Source organism: Anabrus simplex, chromosome 12, assembly GCF_040414725.1.
Source record: "Anabrus simplex isolate iqAnaSimp1 chromosome 12, ASM4041472v1, whole genome shotgun sequence".
In the NCBI taxonomy this organism is placed as follows: Eukaryota; Metazoa; Arthropoda; class Insecta; order Orthoptera; family Tettigoniidae; genus Anabrus; species Anabrus simplex.
Window position 1 is genome coordinate 74089237 of NC_090276.1, and position 19760 is coordinate 74108996.

General features: G+C 42.0%; 1 protein-coding gene across 1 annotated transcript in view; it reads right to left on the reverse strand.

The window, feature by feature from the left end:
* Positions 1 to 7284, reverse strand: part of Invadolysin (leishmanolysin-like peptidase, invadolysin) — a 550229-nt gene extending 542945 nt beyond the window's left edge. The window contains exon 1 of the mRNA XM_068229813.1: positions 7159 to 7284. Coding sequence (XP_068085914.1) covers positions 7159 to 7278 — 120 coding nt within the window. The 5' untranslated portion in view covers positions 7279 to 7284. The remainder of the gene's footprint in view (positions 1 to 7158) is intronic.
* Positions 7285 to 19760: the final 12476 nt, after the last annotated feature.

The window sequence follows — 19760 nt, forward strand, 5'->3', positions numbered from 1 at the left end:
AACGATATTCAAAGATGCCGACAGTGTTCGAACCCATTATCTCCCGAATGCAAGCTTACAGTTACGCGATCCTGACCACGTGGCCAACTCGCTCGTTCCGTTAAGAAGTTATTCGGAAGATCGCTCAGATCGTGAATTTTGAGCTGGAACTGACATGGGAATAACTAGCTCGCAAAAAGGATTAGAACAAGTTAAGACAACGTACAGGAAGAATACTCGACATCCAGACTACGAACTACACTGTCAGGCAAAACTAATGGATCATTTGAGTTTTCATAGGAAAAAGAATGTTAAACTAGGAAACATTTGTTTTATTATTTACATTTATATCTCTATGTAAATATGTAGTAATAAAACAATGTTTCACAATTATTTAAAATTGAAAATTGAAGTGATCTATTGACAGTGCCGGTCAGTGTAGTTAGCGAACCCTTCTTTATAAAAGAACCGAGATATAGCATGGGGCTAAGTTTGAGTGGCGTCTTTAAAAGTAGGAAAGATCACAAGATGAAGATAAAGTTCAAGAGGACAAACTGGGGCAAATATTCATTTGTAGGAAGGGGAGTTACGGATTGGAATAACTTACCAAGGGAGATGTTCAATAAATTTCCAATGTCTTTGAAATCATTTAAGAAAAGGCTAGGATCAGTATTGCTTGATTGGCTTCCATCTACCGTTCAGTGGCTGGTTGGATCCTCAAATAGCAGCACCAAGGGTTATACGGTTACGGGCAAATCAAAATGAGACCTACTAGGCAAGATGAAGAGTGAGATAGTTTGCCATTGCTTTCCTCTATGGGCCAGAAAGTGGTATTGCAGCACGCTTGACACTATGAGCAACACCTTCCATAAAAATCGGACGCACTAGTCTTGCTCTGTATGCAGAGTTGCCAGCAGTGGAATGGGATTATGCACCAAACGCATGCTTGAAAACCACCAGAAACCACTAACATCCCCTAGTTCAGGTTTGTTGAGATACGAAAATACTACAGCAAAAGGAAAATCAAGTACCTATCATTTTTGTTGAAAAAATTAAAGTATTCGAAATATATCTGAAGGTGAACTAATAGTCAGTGATCATGGATGTCTTTTCCTAACTCTTCGACAGAAGGCACAGAGGAAGAAGATATCTACTGTGTATTCACAGTTCTTAATTTTTTAAATACTACGTTTGGTAGCTCATAAGGCAGCATTGTTTATTTCTTCTTTGTCCTGCCCGAATCGATTTTTCGGGTCTCATTTTATTTTTTTACTTTAGTTTTAATAATGACCAAACATTATCTTCACCTGGGCAGTACAAATGTTGCAAGCTCCTGAAATGGACTGGTGTTATTTGCATGCCAAATTTCATCACCTTACACAAGAAATGAGCGCTGCCCATGGCTTGACATCATTTTTATGGTTATGAATTTCATGTTTTTGGTCCGTATTGAACTGAGAATAATATATAAGTAATAATAATAACAACGTAAACGTTTCCACCTTTTCAATACTACAATATATTCACAAAATTACAAATTACACGGTACTAGTTTCGACCCATCTAGGGGTCATCATCAGCCGTATTGGAGCAAAGATCATTTGTGGCGAAATCCTAAGAAAATGTTATTTTAAAGAATAACAAGTGAAATGAGATGTTATTATGGTAATAGTTAATAATACAAGGAATATACATACTAAGAGGTTTTTAACAAAGAATAAAGTATAAATGGGGTGTTGTAAAAATTATAATCATGGAAATCAGTAAGTTCTTGTATTGAAATGAAATATGGCTTAGGAAGAGGGCTTAAGGTGGGGCTGAAGGGTGCGGGAGAAAGTGTAATTGTCTTGGAAAAGTACCTTTGATTAAATTTAGGATTGAGTTTAGGTTGGCTGCATTATTGTTTCTGAGGAAAGTGATAAATAGATCGAAGAGTATGTTGGGTTTCTCTGAGATTTCATTGAGATTGTGACTGGCATTAAAGTATTGGTCTAGGTGTATGTAGTAATTTTCCATTATGTTGAGTAAAGGGCCCTTGTTTGCTAATACGATGATATCCATGTATTGTTCAGGAGTTTATAGGATCAAATGTACCACCTGTAAAAAAACCTACATCGGGCAAACCGGGAGAAACTTCATTATCAGATACCACGAGCACACTAACGCAATAAAATACAACAGGTTTTCATCCATCGGCCAACACATGCAAGATTATAACCATAATTTCACCAATATTGAACAAGACATGGATATCCTCGTATTAGCAAACAAGGGCCCTTTACTCAACATAATGGAAAATTACTGCATACACCTAGACCAATACTTTAATGCCAGTCACAATCTCAATGAAATCTCAGAGAAACCCAACATACTCTTCGATCTATTTATCACTTTCCTCAGAAATAATAATGCAGCCAACCTAAACTCAATCCTAAATTTAATCAAAGGTACTTTTCCAAGACAATTACACTTTCTCCCGCACCCTTCAGCCCCACCTTAAGCCCTCTTCCTAAGCCATATTTCATTTCAATACAAGAACTTACTGATTTCCATGATTATAATTTTTACAACACCCCATTTATACTTTATTCTTTGTTAAAAACCTCTTAGTATGTATATTCCTTGTATTATTAACTATTACCATAATAACATCTCATTTCACTTGTTATTCTTTAAAATAACATTTTCTTAGGATTTCGCCACAAATGATCTTTGCTCCAATACGGCTGATGATGACCCCTAGATGGGTCGAAACTAGTACCGTGTAATTTGTAATTTTGTAAATATATTGTAGTATTGAAAAGGTGGAAACGTTTACGTTGTTATTATTATTACTTATATATTATTGACATCATTTGACAAAGGACACATTTATTCAGCTGATACATTTATATTTGCGCTGGTGTCAAAATTACAAGATTCAAGAAGGGGAATCAATGACTACATAACAATCTTAAGTGCATCTGACGATTGACTTTACTATGAAAGAAACACGCACTGAAGAGTTTCTCGCTTCCTCACTTTTAAAGGAACGCTCTGCATCTAAGGTCCGCCTACAGTTCAGGTTTTCCCCGGCTCGGCTTTTGACGGCATTAGAACTGCAAATGTCACCTTAGATTTGAACTATTACATTACATAAAACTTTAACTGAAAAAACATCAAAATATTCACTGACATAAGCATGACAAAGACTAGATTTCCCACTGCCCACAGTGAGTTAACATTTACCGACTGACGAAGAGTAAGAAAACCGCCGTATTGGCAACACTGTCTGAATGTCAATACTCAGCACTACCACTGCCTTCGTGATATGCATTGTATGTCAGAATTAACAAATATTTGACGATAGGTTTTGGTTTTATAAGGTGTTAACAGTTCTTTAAGTAATTTAAACGAGTGTGTTATTCAAGCGGAGCGTATGCGTATCGCCTTCAAGTTCCCCCCAAAGCGTGACGTCATCAGAGGTACAGTACGGCCTGGACATTACGAAGGCAGTGGCACTACCAATACCATCAGTCAAGGATGAGACTGGGACTTCTGTGGATACATATTGCTCTGGTCCGTGCCAAAAGTACTGCATCGGACTGTTCAGAGTAATGAACTGGCTGAAGAGAAGTACAATTCCTATTCAACAGAAGCTATCACAACCAACACTATGAACCGAGACGCGCAATGCCACGATTCGGAGTTCATGGTTTTTCCCACACGCTGTGTATAAATGAGAAATTCCATGAACCTACCTTGAATTGCAAATGTGTACGGGCCGGGCTGAGTGGCTCAGACGCTGGCCTTCTGACCCCAACTTGGCAGGTTCGAACCTGGTTCAGTCCGTTGGTAATTGAAGGTACGACAGCCTCGTGTCAGTAAATTTACTGGCACGTAACGGAACTCCAGCGGGACTAAATTAGAATAACACCCACGATATCCCCTGCTAGTCGTAAGAGGCGACTAAAAGGGGCCCCAGGGGCTCTCAACTTGGGAAGCCTTAGCTAAGTCCTGGCATTGCTTCCACTTACTTGTGCCAGGCTGTTATCCGACCTCCCTTGGTGAACACTTGTTCTTTCCGACCTGGAGGGTATTAGGGCACTCGAGGCGTAGGGAGACTCATTTTCACGCCCTTCGTAGCCCTCGTCTTCCATTGGCCGATACCTTCATTTTTTTAAGTGTCGGATCCCTTCCATTTTTTCTCTCTCATTAGTGTTATATTGAGGATGGTTGCCTAGTTGTACTTGCTCTTAAAACAATGACCACCACCACTAAATTCCGGCACCTCGGCGTCTGCGAAAACCGTAGAAAGTACTTAGTGGGACGTAAGGCCAAACTAACATCATTATTATTAAATGTGTAAGGTGCGCGAAACATTGTGACATCAAGCTATATCTGCGCACAATGGTGACTGAACTGTGCAGTGCCTAAACTACAGAATCTCTGTGCACGTTGTACTGTACGCTTTTCTCTCTATTAAATTTATTTGTACCCACCATACTTTATTAGTAGTTACTCCTTGCCTCTGAGGCGAACATTATTAAGTGGGTCAGTGGTAGAATGTCGACCTCTGAATTCCAATATTGCGGGTTCAAACTCGGCAGACGTAGTCGAATTCTTGAAATGCGGCCATTTGGTATTAACTCCACAAAAATAAATAAAGCTAAGCCACAGATCCTTTCCTCTGGTACGTCGAAATGGATATGCAGGCAGCCTAAACGGTGTCAATTCAGAGTGCATGAACACGGTAGTGTAGGCCATAAGATTATTATTATTATTATTACGTAGTATTATTAGGTTCTTTTGGTCAGATGAAGGATTTTAAATATATTAAATCCTCTGACTGGAGGACTAGGTCTCTGTCCCAACACATTCCTTTTCACTCACTCCACTACAACAAACCACTACGCAATACGAATACATCTCTCCACAAAAGGTGGCATCGGAAAGATCACCCAGACGTGAAACTGGGCCGATTATCAACCCCACCAGGGTGTGAGGAAAGACACTGAAAAAATGATCACATCTAATCGGACAGAGCTTTATGCCGTCACTAGTAATCTATTATTACATTCTTCTATGTTACTAATCAGCTAGAATGTAATATACCAAATATTGAAAAACAAATCAGATATTCCCAACGCGTATTACACTGTCAATTGTCCAACAGGATTTTGCACCTTGTGGTACATTCCGGTTTATTTTCACCAATGCAGCAAGAATCACATTCCTGGAGCCACAGTATGGTATACCGTTGTTACAGAACCTCTCTGAGAGAACAGGTACCGGGGAAAAGTTGTTTTGACTTAGACCTTGTGCGAGACAAACAAGAGCAACGAATGTTATGACTGGATTGCCATTAAACCTTACAGATACACGCACGTGGATAAGCACGAGTCCTGCGGCAATGATCCAACTTGTACCGTACTGAAACTGCATACCTTATTGGGTATTATACTTGCAATAAGTCCTATTCGTAGTTCCGCACTTTTAATCATGTTAAGGCCAGCTGTAATTTAGACCACGCAACAAGAAAGATCAGTCAAGGATATACAGTGTAAAAAAACTACCAACATTAAACAATATGCAATCATTTCGACAAACACTGATTGCCATCTGCGAAAATGGACACAATTCTACTTATTACTGTATTAGGTTATATCAACAGTATTTAAATAATTCATCCCAATAGTCTGATGACTCAACAACAACGCTTATTACAACTAAGCAACACGACAGTTAAAGTCCGTTTCATAATAAAGCTGGATCCTTAGTATTTATAACCTAATATGTGAAAAGTATTTACTTCATTCAAAATTATCTACCTTTATTTCTAAAAAGTGCTTTTCTGACAATGATTTAAAAACCACTAAGTTATTGTTTCGTCACAACAATTGAAATCAAGATAATATAAATTTTATAACCATTATTCTTGATTTTCTGCTTAGTCTATATCTCTTATTACCATCCACACAATAAAAATGCATGGGACGTAAAACAAATAACATTATTATTATTATTAATAACATTGTTATTATTAATATTTTACGTCCCACTAACTACTCTTTTACGGTTTTCGGAGACGCAGAGGTGCCGGAATTTAGTCCCGCAGGAGTTCTTTTACGTGCCAGTAAATATACCGACACGAGGCTGACGTATTTGAGCACCTTCAAATACCACCGGACTGAGCCAGGGTCAGAAGGGGTTGGGGTCAGAAGGCCAGCGCCTTAACCGTCTGAGCCACTCAGCCCGACACGTAACATGTTGGACATTCCATATTCTACCAAGCCTTGTTATGTACAGATATACGATAGAACTGATACATGCTGATGTTTGCGAAAAAACTTAATCGTGATTATCTCCGTTATCCCTCGTCCGATAAAAAAAAACACATAAATCACAGAAGATCAGAAATTATATTTTGCATATCTCTTATTATGTACAGTTCTATCCAATTTCGTCAAGACAGATAGAAAACTAACACTAACCCCACTTCGACTTTTGTATACTATATGTACCAAAGAGAATAAGTACGTACCGTACTCAAGAGATAAAATCAAAATATAAGACTTCTATTACACATTAATTTCGCAAGTAATAAGCTTCGTAAATATTTAGACACGTATTTTGATTTATTTTGTTATTCACTGGTTACGGAAACACTGCAAGCACAAAAAGAATTGCGGAAGGAAGCAACTTCCCGCTGGTGACGTCCCAAAGCGGAACATATGATTTACGGAGACTGAAAGCGCGTGACGCTCGTCAAATGGATTCTATAAAATACGTATCTAATCACAATGTCGACACTAATAACACTCCTAATTCATACCCCGCAAAAGTTTTTCTCCCTTCTTCCTATCGCTGTCGTATCGATTTAAACCAAGAACATTTTAAAGGCATGCAAAAGTGAAATGTCAAAAAATATATATATTGACTTTAATTTACAGATCCACCGACTAAAGCATTTGTACATCACAAAAATGTAAGACATGGATACTATTGCTGAAATGAAATAATGAACTGCTTTAGAGCACGAAAGGAAATATCGCCCACTATTATTGAACAGCTAAACATCACACCACCGGCCTTACAACACACGCAATGCGAACCTTCAGTCACGAGGTTACAGAACTGTATTTTCTGTATCTGACGGGGCATATACGTGAAGAAAAAATACATTTCTGAAATCCTTACCTCATCTGCTTTTGGATGAACGTGACTACAATGTCTATGGGTAAACATTCCATTCACTAAAAGCACAAAAACTGTCACGAGCACTAGACACTGTTCCTTCCACTTCACTTTAGCTGCCATGTTTGATTACTGACACACAACCATGCGGTCTGACGGCACTAGGGTACACTAACACAATTCACGGAGATTCACGGCGAGCACACCAGCGCTCCATGTGGCTAACAGTAATACTGCACCCTGTTATTGAATGAAGCCAGCGGCCGACCAGCTGATTGCAGAAAGGACATGGTAGCCAACATAGTTTTTCTTTAACCGTGGAGTTCAGTGACATGGGATTTGTTTTCTGTGCGTCGCGGAAAGGTAAAGCTGTGGGAGCTTAGAGAAAGTGCGTTGAACTTTGAATAAAGCGAGAGTACTTCCCGAAAATATCTTGCTTTACAGATTACAACCCAAAATCACTTCTCCGTCTTCAATCGTGTGAAACTAGCAATGCAGAGGCGGCTAATCGAAATGGGACTGACAAGGAAACCACTTCACTTCGGCCACGGCTACTGCAATTTTAGAAAACGTAGTAGGCTGTACTCTATAGAGTTATATTACAATTAGACATTAAAAAATGATCTCGGCCATTATTCTTGGATTCCTTGACCGGGGGCGCTGTCTAACCGTCAGACAGCTCCTAAATTGTAATCACGTGCCAAAGCCACTTCGATCTCAGGCATACAGTGACTCGTGCAGCGGGCCATGGTTTCCATCGTAAGGCATGTTTTGTATCTAGTTTTCACGAACCAAACCATGATTGTGTGTGCATATGGTGTGAAAAATTTTGTGGTCGTTACCACGCGCTGGACAGGTTTTTCTCCGGGCACCCCGGTTTTCCCTGTCATCTTTCATTCCAGCAACACTCTCCAATATCTTTTCATTTCATTTATCAGTCATTAATCACTGCCCCAGAGGAGTACAACAGGCTTCGGCAGCCTATCCTCGCCGCTAGCTTGGGGCTTCATTCCATTCCTGACCAGGTCAAACGACTGGAAACAGGCTGTGGTTTTTCACCACGTCCTGGAGTGCCTGAAGAGGCCTTGTTCTCTGACAAAGCTTTATAACCTGTAAGTTTATATTCTTGCACATATTGTGTGGGGTTTCATTTTTCATTTAATAAATAATCGTAATCACGTAGGCTGAGTGAGGTCGGTAGATGCAAAGTGGATCTCGGCTGGTCCGTGGTCCAACAGCTCTGCACTCTGACCAACCAACCGAGCAGAGGAGGGGTGGCCACGGCTCTGCGCCTCTGCATTCGGGAGACGGGACAGGCCTGGACCTCACGGCTGTCCTGAGAATGGTTTTACATTCTCCTGCACTAAGGCGAATGCCGGGAGAGTTCCTAGTATAGGCCACGGCCGTCAAACCCCTCACCTTCTCCCAGCATCTCCTTCACTGTAACAAATTTTTTGCTATTGGCTTAACGTCGCACCGACACAGATAGGTCTTACGGCGACGATGGGACAGGAAAGGGCTAGGACTGGGAAGGAAGCAGCCGTGGCCTTAATTAAGGTACAGCTCCACCATTTGCCTGGTGTAAAAATGGGAAACCACGGAAAACCATCTTCAGGGCTGCTGACAGTGAGGTTCGAAACCCCCTATCTCCCGAATACTGGATATTGGCCGCACTTACGCGACTGCAGCTATCGAGCTCGGTACTGTAACAAATTTCCCGGCCTGAGAGACGGCGTCACCTTCTAAGAGGCCGCCTCCCCCTTCAAGGGAGGAATGAAAGCATTTTAGTACAAGTAGTAGGCTGAATGACCTCGAACCAGGCCTCAGATCCAGATAAAAATCCCTCACCTGAACCAGAATCGAACTGGGGCCTCCGGCTAAGAGGCAGGCACGCTACCCCTACACCGCGGCGCTGACATAATTTGACTATATCGAAACACAAAACTAAAACTATGGTTGGTGAAAAGAAGTACAATATGTTTACACCAGTGGCGGCTAATGGTATCTGAAGCTGGGTGTTGCACCAACATTTTCAGTGTCACATTTTTATATCTTACAGAAGTAACAAGAAACTCTATCGTTAAGTAATGAACTACATTTCTACTAAAAGTGAAATTTATCTGGCAATTACAACCCAGTAAATAAGAGCTAATTACACACTGTAACTACAGCCACTCTTATTAATTCTGTTACTGGCTTTACGTCCTACTAATGACTTTTTTACGGTTTTCAGAGACGTCGAGGTGAAGGAATTTATTCCCGCAGGAGTTCTTTTACGTGCCAGTAAATTTACTGACATGAAGCTGACGTATTTGAGCACCTTCAAATACTGTTGCCTCACATGAATTGAAAATTTGCCCTCCTGTTTTTTATTGAAGAAGATGTTGGTAATATTGTGGGTGGTCTGGTATGGCGTGGAAAAGAAATTACCCAGCAAGTTGGTTGCATGGTTAGGGTCGCGTAGCTGTGAGCTTGCATTCGGGGGATAGTGGGTTCGAACACCACTATCAGAAGCCCTGAAGATGGTTTTCCGCCGTTTCACATTTTCACACCAGGCAAATACTGTGGCTGTCACTTCCTTCCAACTCCCGGCCCTTTCCTATTCCATCGTCGCCGTAAGACCTATCTGCATGGGTGCAACGTAAAGCAAAAATTGTAAATTTAAAAAAGGAAAATGAATTACCTTTGCGAGGGGTGGGAAAGTAGAAATGAAGTAATCTCCGCAGAGTGGCGCAATCTAACGGGAACATTTTGAACTGTTTCTCGCTAGGGGGTTTGCTAGTCTCGTGCAACTCTCTGAGACCGATACTGGCGAGCGTGCTACCTGATGCTATACAGGCATAGGATCGTCACTGCTGAGGCCCATTGCGCCACGTTGTCCGCTAGGGAGTTGCCGTAGGAAAGCAAACCCCTGAGTGTGATTCGAAGCCAGCAGCGTTTATTGGTCCATTACGAAGCATTAGTACAGCGAACGACCAAAGATGGTTGATTTTAACATGTTTTCGAACATATGTTAGCTTTATTAAACTAAAACATCAGAAGAAAAGAAGACAAACGAAGTGTAAAATTATTGGGAGTTGTGCAACAATACCGCCCCTGGTTTACACAATGAATTATTGGAAGGAATGGTCCGGCTCCATGCCTAAATGGTTAGCGTCCTGGCTTTTGGTCACAGGGGTCACAGGTTCGATTCCCGTCAGGGTCGGGAATTTTAACTACCATTGGTTAATTTCTCTTGCACGGGGGCTGGGTGAATGTGTGGTCTTCATCATCATTCCATCCTCATCATGAGGCGCAGGTCGCCTACGGGTGTCAAATCGAAAGACCTGCACCTGGCGAGCCGAACATGTCTTCGGACACTCATCATCATCATCATCATCTGTTTACCCTCGGACTTAGCGAGGGATCCCACCTCTACCGCCTCAAGGGCAGTGTCCTGGAGCTTCAGACTCTTGGTCGAGGGATACAACTGGGGAGTATGACCAGTACCTCGCCCAGGCGGCCTCACCTGCTATGCTGAACAGGGGCCTTGTGGAGGGATGGGAAGAGTGGAAGGGATAGGCAAGGAAGAGGGAAGGAAGCGGCCGTGGCCTTAAGTTAGGTACCATCCCGGCATTCGCCTGGAGGAGAAGTGGGAAACCACGGAAAACCACTTCCAGGATGGCTGAGGTGGGAATCGAACCCACCTCTACTCAGTTGACCTCCCGAGGCTGAGTGGACCCCGTTCCAGCCCTCGTACCACTTTTCAAATTTCGTGGCAGAGCCGGGAATCGAACCCGGGCCTCCGGGGGTGGCAGCTAATCACGCTAACCACTACACCACAGAGGTGGACCTTCGGACACTCTCGGCACTAAAAGCCATACGCCATTTCATTTTCATTGCAAGGAGTAAATGAGTTCACTCATGGGTTATGAATTATCTTACAGAGAGGAAACTAGCTGAATTAAATCATGAAATATACAAAATATAATAATAATAATAATAATAATAATAATAATAATAATCGTATGGCCTCAGCTACCGTGTGCAGACATTTCGATTTGACGCCATCTGGCGTCCGTTAGATGGCGGACAAAGTAAACCGGATCTCTCTTGGGCGTCTATGGCTGAGATTTAATTAATTTTGTCACCAGAGATCTTTTACATGCCGACGTGTCGAATGGACTTTTTTCCGCCCTTCAAAAATCCGACTACCTCTGCCGGGTTTGAACCCGCTAACTTGGGATCCGGAGGCCGACACTCTACCACGGATCCACGGAGGCAGCTATGAAATATACAAAAACTTGGGGAGTTGTCAGTGTATGAAGCCATACTTCGTTCAAAGACATACTTTTATATACATCCATAGCAAGACCAGTTCTATGCTATGGAAGTGACGCACAGACAATAAGGAGAACTGGTGCTAACGGAATTACCACCAATGAGATGTAATACATGAGACGAACAACGGGATACACTCAATGGGGTCATAAAAGAAATGAGACGGTATTGAAGGAATTCAACATTTAATCAGCAGTGCAGTATAAATATACATGGCTATCGAGAAAGGTGGAAATATCGAAGAATGGGTAAAGGAACACGTACTACCCTCGATCGCCCAATGAAACGGTGTTCTTTATATTTATCTGTGTCTGCAGAATATCTGGAGAAATTCCTGAATGGTATGGGCAAAGTCTTGGGGATGGAGTACAAGACGAAAATAAATAAGTCCAAAACAAAAGTAATGGAGTGCAGTCGAACGAAGTCAGGTGATGCAGGAAATATTAGATTAGGAAATGAAGTTTTAGGTGAATATTGTTACTTGGGTAGTAGAAAAACTAACAATGACGGAAGTAAGGAAGGTGTTCTTTAGAAAACAACGCTGCTCACTTCGAACATCGATATAGGAATTAGATGATTTTGAGTACTTTCGTGTAGAGCGCGGCTTTGTATGCAAGTGAAAGATAGACGATAACTAGCGGAGAAAGAGATAGAAGGTGAAGGTGAGATGGTAGATCGAATCACGAATGAAAATATACTGAATTGAATTGGTGAGAGGAGAACTATTTGACTAAATTTGACCAGAAGAAGGGACAGAATGGCGGGTGGTAAGAGCGGTAGGAGTAGAATAGATGTAGGATGTAGTATTCAAAAGGTTAGCACAGGATAGGGTGGCATAGAGAGCAGCATCAAACCAGTCTATGAACTGATGACCCAAATAGACACTGTTCAGTGTTTCCTACACGTGTTGTAAGATGTCTTGTGATACATTCAGTCTGTAACAAAAATTGTTATACTCGTATTTTAGGTTATAGAATCTCTCTTCTACGCACTTCATATCTAAATTAAATTGAAGTTACCTTTTTATGTAGTTATTTCGTATTGCTATTTCTAGCCGAGTGCAGCCCTTGTAAGACAGACCCTCCGATGAAGGTGGGCGGCATCTGCCATGTGTAGGTAACTGCGTGTTATTGTGAGTAGTATAATGCAGGGATTCGGCGGCCGCCGCCGCCGCACGCCTCCTCCTCCGCCGCCTCCTCCGCCGCCTCCTCCGCCGCCCGCGGGAAATTTGAATTTTGGCGGGAAATTTGAATTTTGGCGCGAGATTTGAATTTGTAAACAAAGCCACGTGCTTTTTGACAGCTGTCATCGACAACAACGCAACGCTAACCTCACTGCTGCCATCTTGACGGGCCTAAACCTCACTAGTGCCAACTTAACCTAACTAGCATGAGGTAAACAAAGCCACGTGTTTTATGACAGCCACGTGCTTTTTGACAGACAACAACGCATCGCTAACCTCAGTACTGCCATCTTGACGGGCCTAAACCTCAGTAGTGCCAACTTAACCTCACTAGCGCGAGGTAAACAAAGCCACGTGCTTTTTGACAGCCACGTGCTTTTTGACAGATTTGTAAACAAAGCCACGTGCTTTTTGACAGACAACAACGCATCGCAAACCTCAGTACTGCCATCTTGACGGGCCTAAACCTTAGTGGTACCAACTTAACCTAACTAGCATGAGGTAAACAAAGCCACGTGCTTTTTGACAGACAACAACGCATCGCTATCCTCAGTACTGCCATCTTGACGGGCCTAAACCTTAGTAGTACCAACTTAACCTAACTAGCATGAGGTAAACAAAGCCACGTGTTTTTTGACAGCCACGTGCTTTTTGACAGCTGTCATCCGCCATCTTTGAGCACTGTGACCTGCCCTCTTTTATCACCTGTCATCGGCAGTGCTGCCATCTTGACGGGTCTAAACCTTAGTGCTACCAACTTAACCTCACTAGTGCGAGGTAAACAAAGCCACGTGCAGCTGTCATCCACCATCTTTGAGCACAGTGCTGCCCTCTTTAGCTACTTACCTTTGAAATGTGGTGGCGGATAATTTGAAAAATGCTTTTTTGACAGCAGCCATCTTGCATCGCAAACCTCAGTGCTGCCCTCTTTAGCTAGATACCTGTGGTGGCAGACAATTCCACGTGACAGCAGCCATCTTTAATCAAGAGAGCACCGTGCTGCCCTCTATGTGGTGGCGGCAAATTCCACGTGGTCTTGTTTGGAAACAAACTCACGTGCTTTTTTGACAGCTACCACCCGCCATCTTTAATCAACAGAGTATAGTGCTGCCCTCTATGTGGTGGCGGTAAATTCCACGTGCTCTTGTTTGGTAAACATAGCCACGTGCTTTTTTGACAGCTGTCATCCGCCATCTTTGAGCACCGTGCTGCGGGCAATTTCGTCAGCTGTCATCCGCCATCTTTGAGAACAGTGCTGCACTCTATGTGGTGGTGGTAAATTCCACGTGCTTTACAAACCTATGCGCTTTTCTGACAGTCGTCATCCGCCATCTTTGAGAACAGTGCTGCCCTCTATGTAGCGGTGGCAAATTCCAAGTGCTTTACAAACCTATGCGCTTTTGGTAAATTCCACGTGCTTTACAAACCTATGCGCTTTTCTGACAGCTGTCATCCGCCATCTTTGAGAACAGTGCTGCCCTCTATGTAGCGGTGGCAAATTCCAAGTGCTTTACAAACCTATGTGCTTTTCTGACAGCTGTCATCCGCCATCTTTGAGAACAGTGCTGCCCTCTATGTAGCGGTGGCAAATTCCAAGTGCTTTACAAACCTATGTGCTTTTCTGACAGCTGTCATCCGCCATCTTTAATCACCGTGCTGCCGGGTGACGGCAAATTCCACGTGCTCTTGTTTGGAAACAAAGCCATGTGCAGCTGTCATCCGCCATCTTTAATCACCGTGCTGCCCTCTATGTGGTTGCGGTAAATTCTATGTGCTTTACAAACCTATATGCTTTTCAGACAGCAGTCATCCGCCATCTTTAAGCTGTAAATCCCCGATTCTCGACAGATTCTTAATCCGAGTTGTCAGGAAGGGCAACCGGTCGAAAACAATAGTGTAAGAGGCTAGATACTGCTAGTTTTGCGTCAGGAAGGACAACTCAACAAATTCATGCGATTTAAAATCTTAGTCGGGAAGGGCATTCGGCTGTAAAACCCCTGATTCTCGACAGATTCTTAATCCGAGTTCTTTGACGTCAGGAAGGGCAACCGGTTGAAAACTATAATGTATGATGTAAGAGGCTAGATACTGCTAGTTTTGCGTCAGGAAGGGCAACTCAACAAATTCTTGCGATTTAAAAATCATAGTCAGGAAGGGCATCCGGCCGTAAAACAATAGTTCGTGATTTAAAATCTAAGAAGTGCATCTAGCTGTAAATCCCCGATTCCCGTGTTAGACGTTGTAAAACAGATTCTTAATCCGAGTTGTCAGGAAGGGCAACCGGTCGAAAACAATAGTGTAAGAGGCTAGATACTGCTAGTTTTGCATCAGGAAGGACAACTCAACAAATTCATGCGATTTAAACACATTTTTATTCCCAAGAGAATCGAACCCGAGACTACCGGGTGAGAGGCATGCATACTGTAGGCTATAGGTTTGTTCTACAGTCCTTGAAGTATCGGCACAGTCATTCTGGGCGAGTTGTGGAATGCGTGTGTTAGCTGAAATTGTACACGTATCTTCCGGCTCAACCTTGAACGAAGACACGGTGTGCTGATCAGCGGCTTGTAACTCGCGAACGTCTTCTTAGCTGAGTAGCATGTAAGCTCTTAAAACACAGTACTAATTAAGGTTGTAAAATATTCTGAAATAGTACTCCTCTGTGGTGTAGTAGTTAGCTGCTACCCCCGGAGGTCCGAGTTCGATTCTAGCCTACTCCTACCGAAGAAGTCTGCATAAGGCTTATTACCTCCATCCGACAGATGAATCACCACCAACACTCTTGTACTCAAAAATCATTTTTCGAAGGAGCCTGCACAAAGTTTAACGCGCCCCCATCAACAGCCCTTACTTAATGCTGGCTTTCTTGCACACCCCGTCTCACACCATAGTTTTACGACCAGCTGCCCTTCCTGACTAGGATTTTAAATCGCAGTATACGTGATAAATTTGTTGTAGCGGGTTTTATAACTAGATATCCCGGTACTGACACATAGCCTACTCCTACCAAAGAAGCCTGCACAAGGCTTATTGCCTCCATCCGACAAATGAATCACCGTCAAGTCTTGTACTCAAAAAATCATTTTCGAAGGAGTCTGCACAAGGTTTAACGTCCTCACACCATAGTTTTATACGACCGGTTGCCCCTCCTGACTAGGATTTTAAATCGATATCCCGACATAGCCTACTCCTACCGAAGAAGCCAGCTTAACGCCTCCATCCAACAAATGAATCACACTCAAACACTCTTCAATCATTCTCGCTACTTCGGATGATAGCGGGTTCGAACTGGAAGCCGTAAATGCTAGGCGAGGGCCTGTGCGATCGTCATTGCATGATCTAGCCTGATGCCCTTCCCGACGGCATAAGTTACCAGGATTTGAATCGCGTACCCCGACTAGAAGAAGCCTGCACATAGCTTAACGCCTCCATCCGACAAATGAATCACCCTCAACATTCTTCAATCATTCTCGCTACTTCGGTAGATAGCGGGTTCGAACTAGAAGCCGTAAATGCTAGGCGAGGGGCCTGCGCGATCGTCATTACATGATCTAGCTTTAGCTCGATACCTACAGGTAAGGAATACCGCGTATGTACCCTCGAGAAGTCGAGGATCACACGCTAACTTTCCAAGGATCGAACTCTTAAATTCTGACACCTCGGCATCAACAGGAGGTTCGAATACGTCAGCCTGCAGGTGGGAGCTCTTGTTGCATTCGTTCCGACTGTACCGCAGTTGTCAGCTCAGCGATTTTTCCACATCCGCTTGGTAACAAGCAGAATATTTAGCCGCTGCAGTCTGCGCGAAGTGCTCACAGTTCTCTGTATGCGTTTATTACGTACACACACACACATCTCCCGTCTGCTGTGAATATTATTCTTCAGCCTTTATCTTAAGGTAAGGTAGAACTGTTAGTTACTTTTTTATTTGCAAAGCAACTTCTACGCTGGACATCTACATTCATATATGTTTATTCTTTTTTTAGGTACCGTTCGAAAGTACGCAATTTTATTCATCCCAGTAACAGCCTGCAGCACGTGCATTTTTTTAAAGGTATGTTTTCGAACTTTGAGTTGTAAAGATAATTAGGTTAGATGATGCACCCTACACTACATTCATATATGTTTCTTCTTTTTTTTAGGTACGACCAGAATATTATCATTCGAGTTTCAGGCTTGAACGCACGCATTTTATACATCCGAGTAACAGTTTGCAGCGCGAAGATTTTAAGGTATGTCTGACCTCTATTCGTTGAAACTTGGTTTCTTCTAAAACATCGTAACTTTAGTCTATTGATAAATAGTTGTTCTCTTTAATCCTCACGCGGGGTACGTACATAGCTATGTCTGCCCTCAACAGGTTGAAACTTGGTTTCTTCTAAAACATCATAACTTTAAGCAATTAATAAATAGTTGTTCTCTTCAACCCGCATACTATAGACGTGGTATAATTTCAAACACGTACACATAGCTATGTCTGACCTCAACGGGTTGAAACTTGGTTTCTTCTAAAACATCATAACTTTAGTCTATTGATAAATAGTTGTTCTCTTTAATCCTCGCGCTATAGACGTGGTATAATTTCAAACACATGCACATAGCTATGTCAGCCCTCAACAGGCTGAAACTTGGTTTCTTCTAAAACATCGTAACTTTAAGCTATTCATAAACAGTTGTTCTCTTCAACCCGCATACTATAGACGAGGAATAATTTCAAACACGCGCACATAGCTATGTCTGCCCTCAACAGGCTGAAACTTGGTTTCTTCTAAAACATCATAACTTTAAGCTATTCATAAACAGTTGTTCTCTTCAACCCGCATACTATAGACGTGGTATAATTTCAAACACGCGCACACATAGCTGTGTCTGCCCTCAACAGGCTGAAACTTGGTTTCTTCTAAAACATCGTAACTTTAGAGTATTGATAAATAGTTGTTCTCTTCAACCCGCATACTGTAGACGTGGTATAATTTCAAACACGCGCACATAGCTATGTCTGCCCTCAACAGGCTGAAAATTGGTTTCTTCTAAAACATTGTAACTTTAATCTATTGATAAATAGTTGTTCTTGCATACTATAGACGAGGTATAGCTATGTCTGACCTCAACGGGTTGAAAGCTGGTTTCTTCCGAACATCGTAACTTTAGTCTATTGATAAATAGTTGTTCTCTTCAATCATCATGCTATAGACGTGGTATAATTTCAAACACGTACACGTAGCTATGTCTGACCTCAACGGGTTGATACTTGGTTTCTTCTAAAACATCATAACTTTAGTCTATTGATAAATAGTTGTCCTCTTTAATCCTCGTGCTATAGACGTGGTATAATTTCAAACACGCGCACACATAGCTATGTCTGCCCTCAACAGGCTGAAACTTGGTTTCTTCCGTAACTTTAGAGTATTGATAAATAGTTGTTCTCTTTAATCCTCACGCTATAGACGTGGTATAATTTCAAACACGTGTACATAGCTATGTCTACCCTCAACGGGCTGAAACTTGGTTTCTTCCGAACATCGTAACTTTAGTCTATTGATAAATAGTTGTTCTTGCATACTATAGACGAGGTATAGCTATGTCTGCCCTCAACGGGCTGAAACTTGGTTTCTTCTGTAACTTTAGAGTATTGATAAATAGTTGTTCTCTTTAATCCTCACGCTATAGACGTGGTATAATTTCAAACACGCACACATAGCTATGTCTGACCTCAACGGGTTGAAACTTGGTTTCTTCCGAACATCGTAACTTTAGTCTATTGATAAATAGTTGTTCTCTTCAATCCTCATACTATAGACGTGGTATAATTTCAAACACGTACACATAGCTATGTCTATCCTCAACGGGCTGAAACTTGGTTTCTTCCGAACATCGTAACTTTAGTCGTTCTCTTCAATCCTCATGCTATAGGTCTAACTCACAGCCATGTCCAACCTCTATACGCTGAAACTTGGTTTCTTCCGTAACTTTCACCTAATCTCTATCGGTCGTTCTCTTTTCAGATGTTCCCCTGCTGCGAGGAATGTAATGTAACGTTTGCAAGGCGTGATAACTTCATGCGCCATATGAAATCAAAACACCCTAGCATAACATCTGCTTTATGTAAAGTTTGTAGTGTGTATTTCGCTAACGTAAGGATCACTTAGCAGAGGTACATCAAATATCTACTCGCCCTCAGGTAGTAGTAGGGAAAAAGCGTGCAGCTACTGATGTAGCCGTAGAAAGTACTAGTAGTAAAAAACCTAGAAAAAATCATGAACAGATGTCCCCCTGCTGCGAGGAATGTAATGTAACGTTTGCAAGGCGTGATAACTTCACGCGCCATATGAAATCAAAACACCCTAGCATAACATCTGCTTTATGTAAAGTTTGTAGTGTGTATTTCGCTAACGTAGAGCGATATGAGGATCACTTAGCAGAGGTACATCAAATATCTACTTGCCCTCAGGTAGTAGTAGGGGAAAAGCGTGCAGCTACTGATGTAGCTGTAGAAAGTACTAGTAGTAAAAAACCTAGAAAAAATCATGAACTTCAAACTATTCACTGCGAGCACTGTAACACTGATGTACCATCTTCGCATTTTCAGGGGCACTTACGGAGTAATGCACATAAAAATAATGCGTGTAGAAGTGGTAGTAACGCAAACATCGAGGAAATTAATACAGCATTTAAAAGTAGGATTGCTAGTTACCGAATTCGCACCAGTCAAAAGTTTCAGAGCACTTCAAACTTTTTAAATTGCGTTCAACCGGATGTACAACAGCTTCTTGCTAAATCTTTGTCCAATCATAGTTTATTTAAAGTTAATTTTGAACTTTTCGCCTTGTACATTAAAAGCACGGATGAATCCGAAATAACGGACATTAAATCATTTAATACGAAGAATTTTATCATAAGTCAGTGGACTAATTTTGGCGATGTACTTAGGGATGTCTCTAACATTATTTCAACTAAGAGCGAGGAATTTCAGGAAAAGGAATCAGGGTGGGCTATAGTTGAGATAATGTATCTAGAAGTTAACATCAATAAGTACAATCCTATGCGTGGATCTTCGCACATTGAGCTGCCGACATGGATTCAGCGAAAAGAAGCTGTTGTA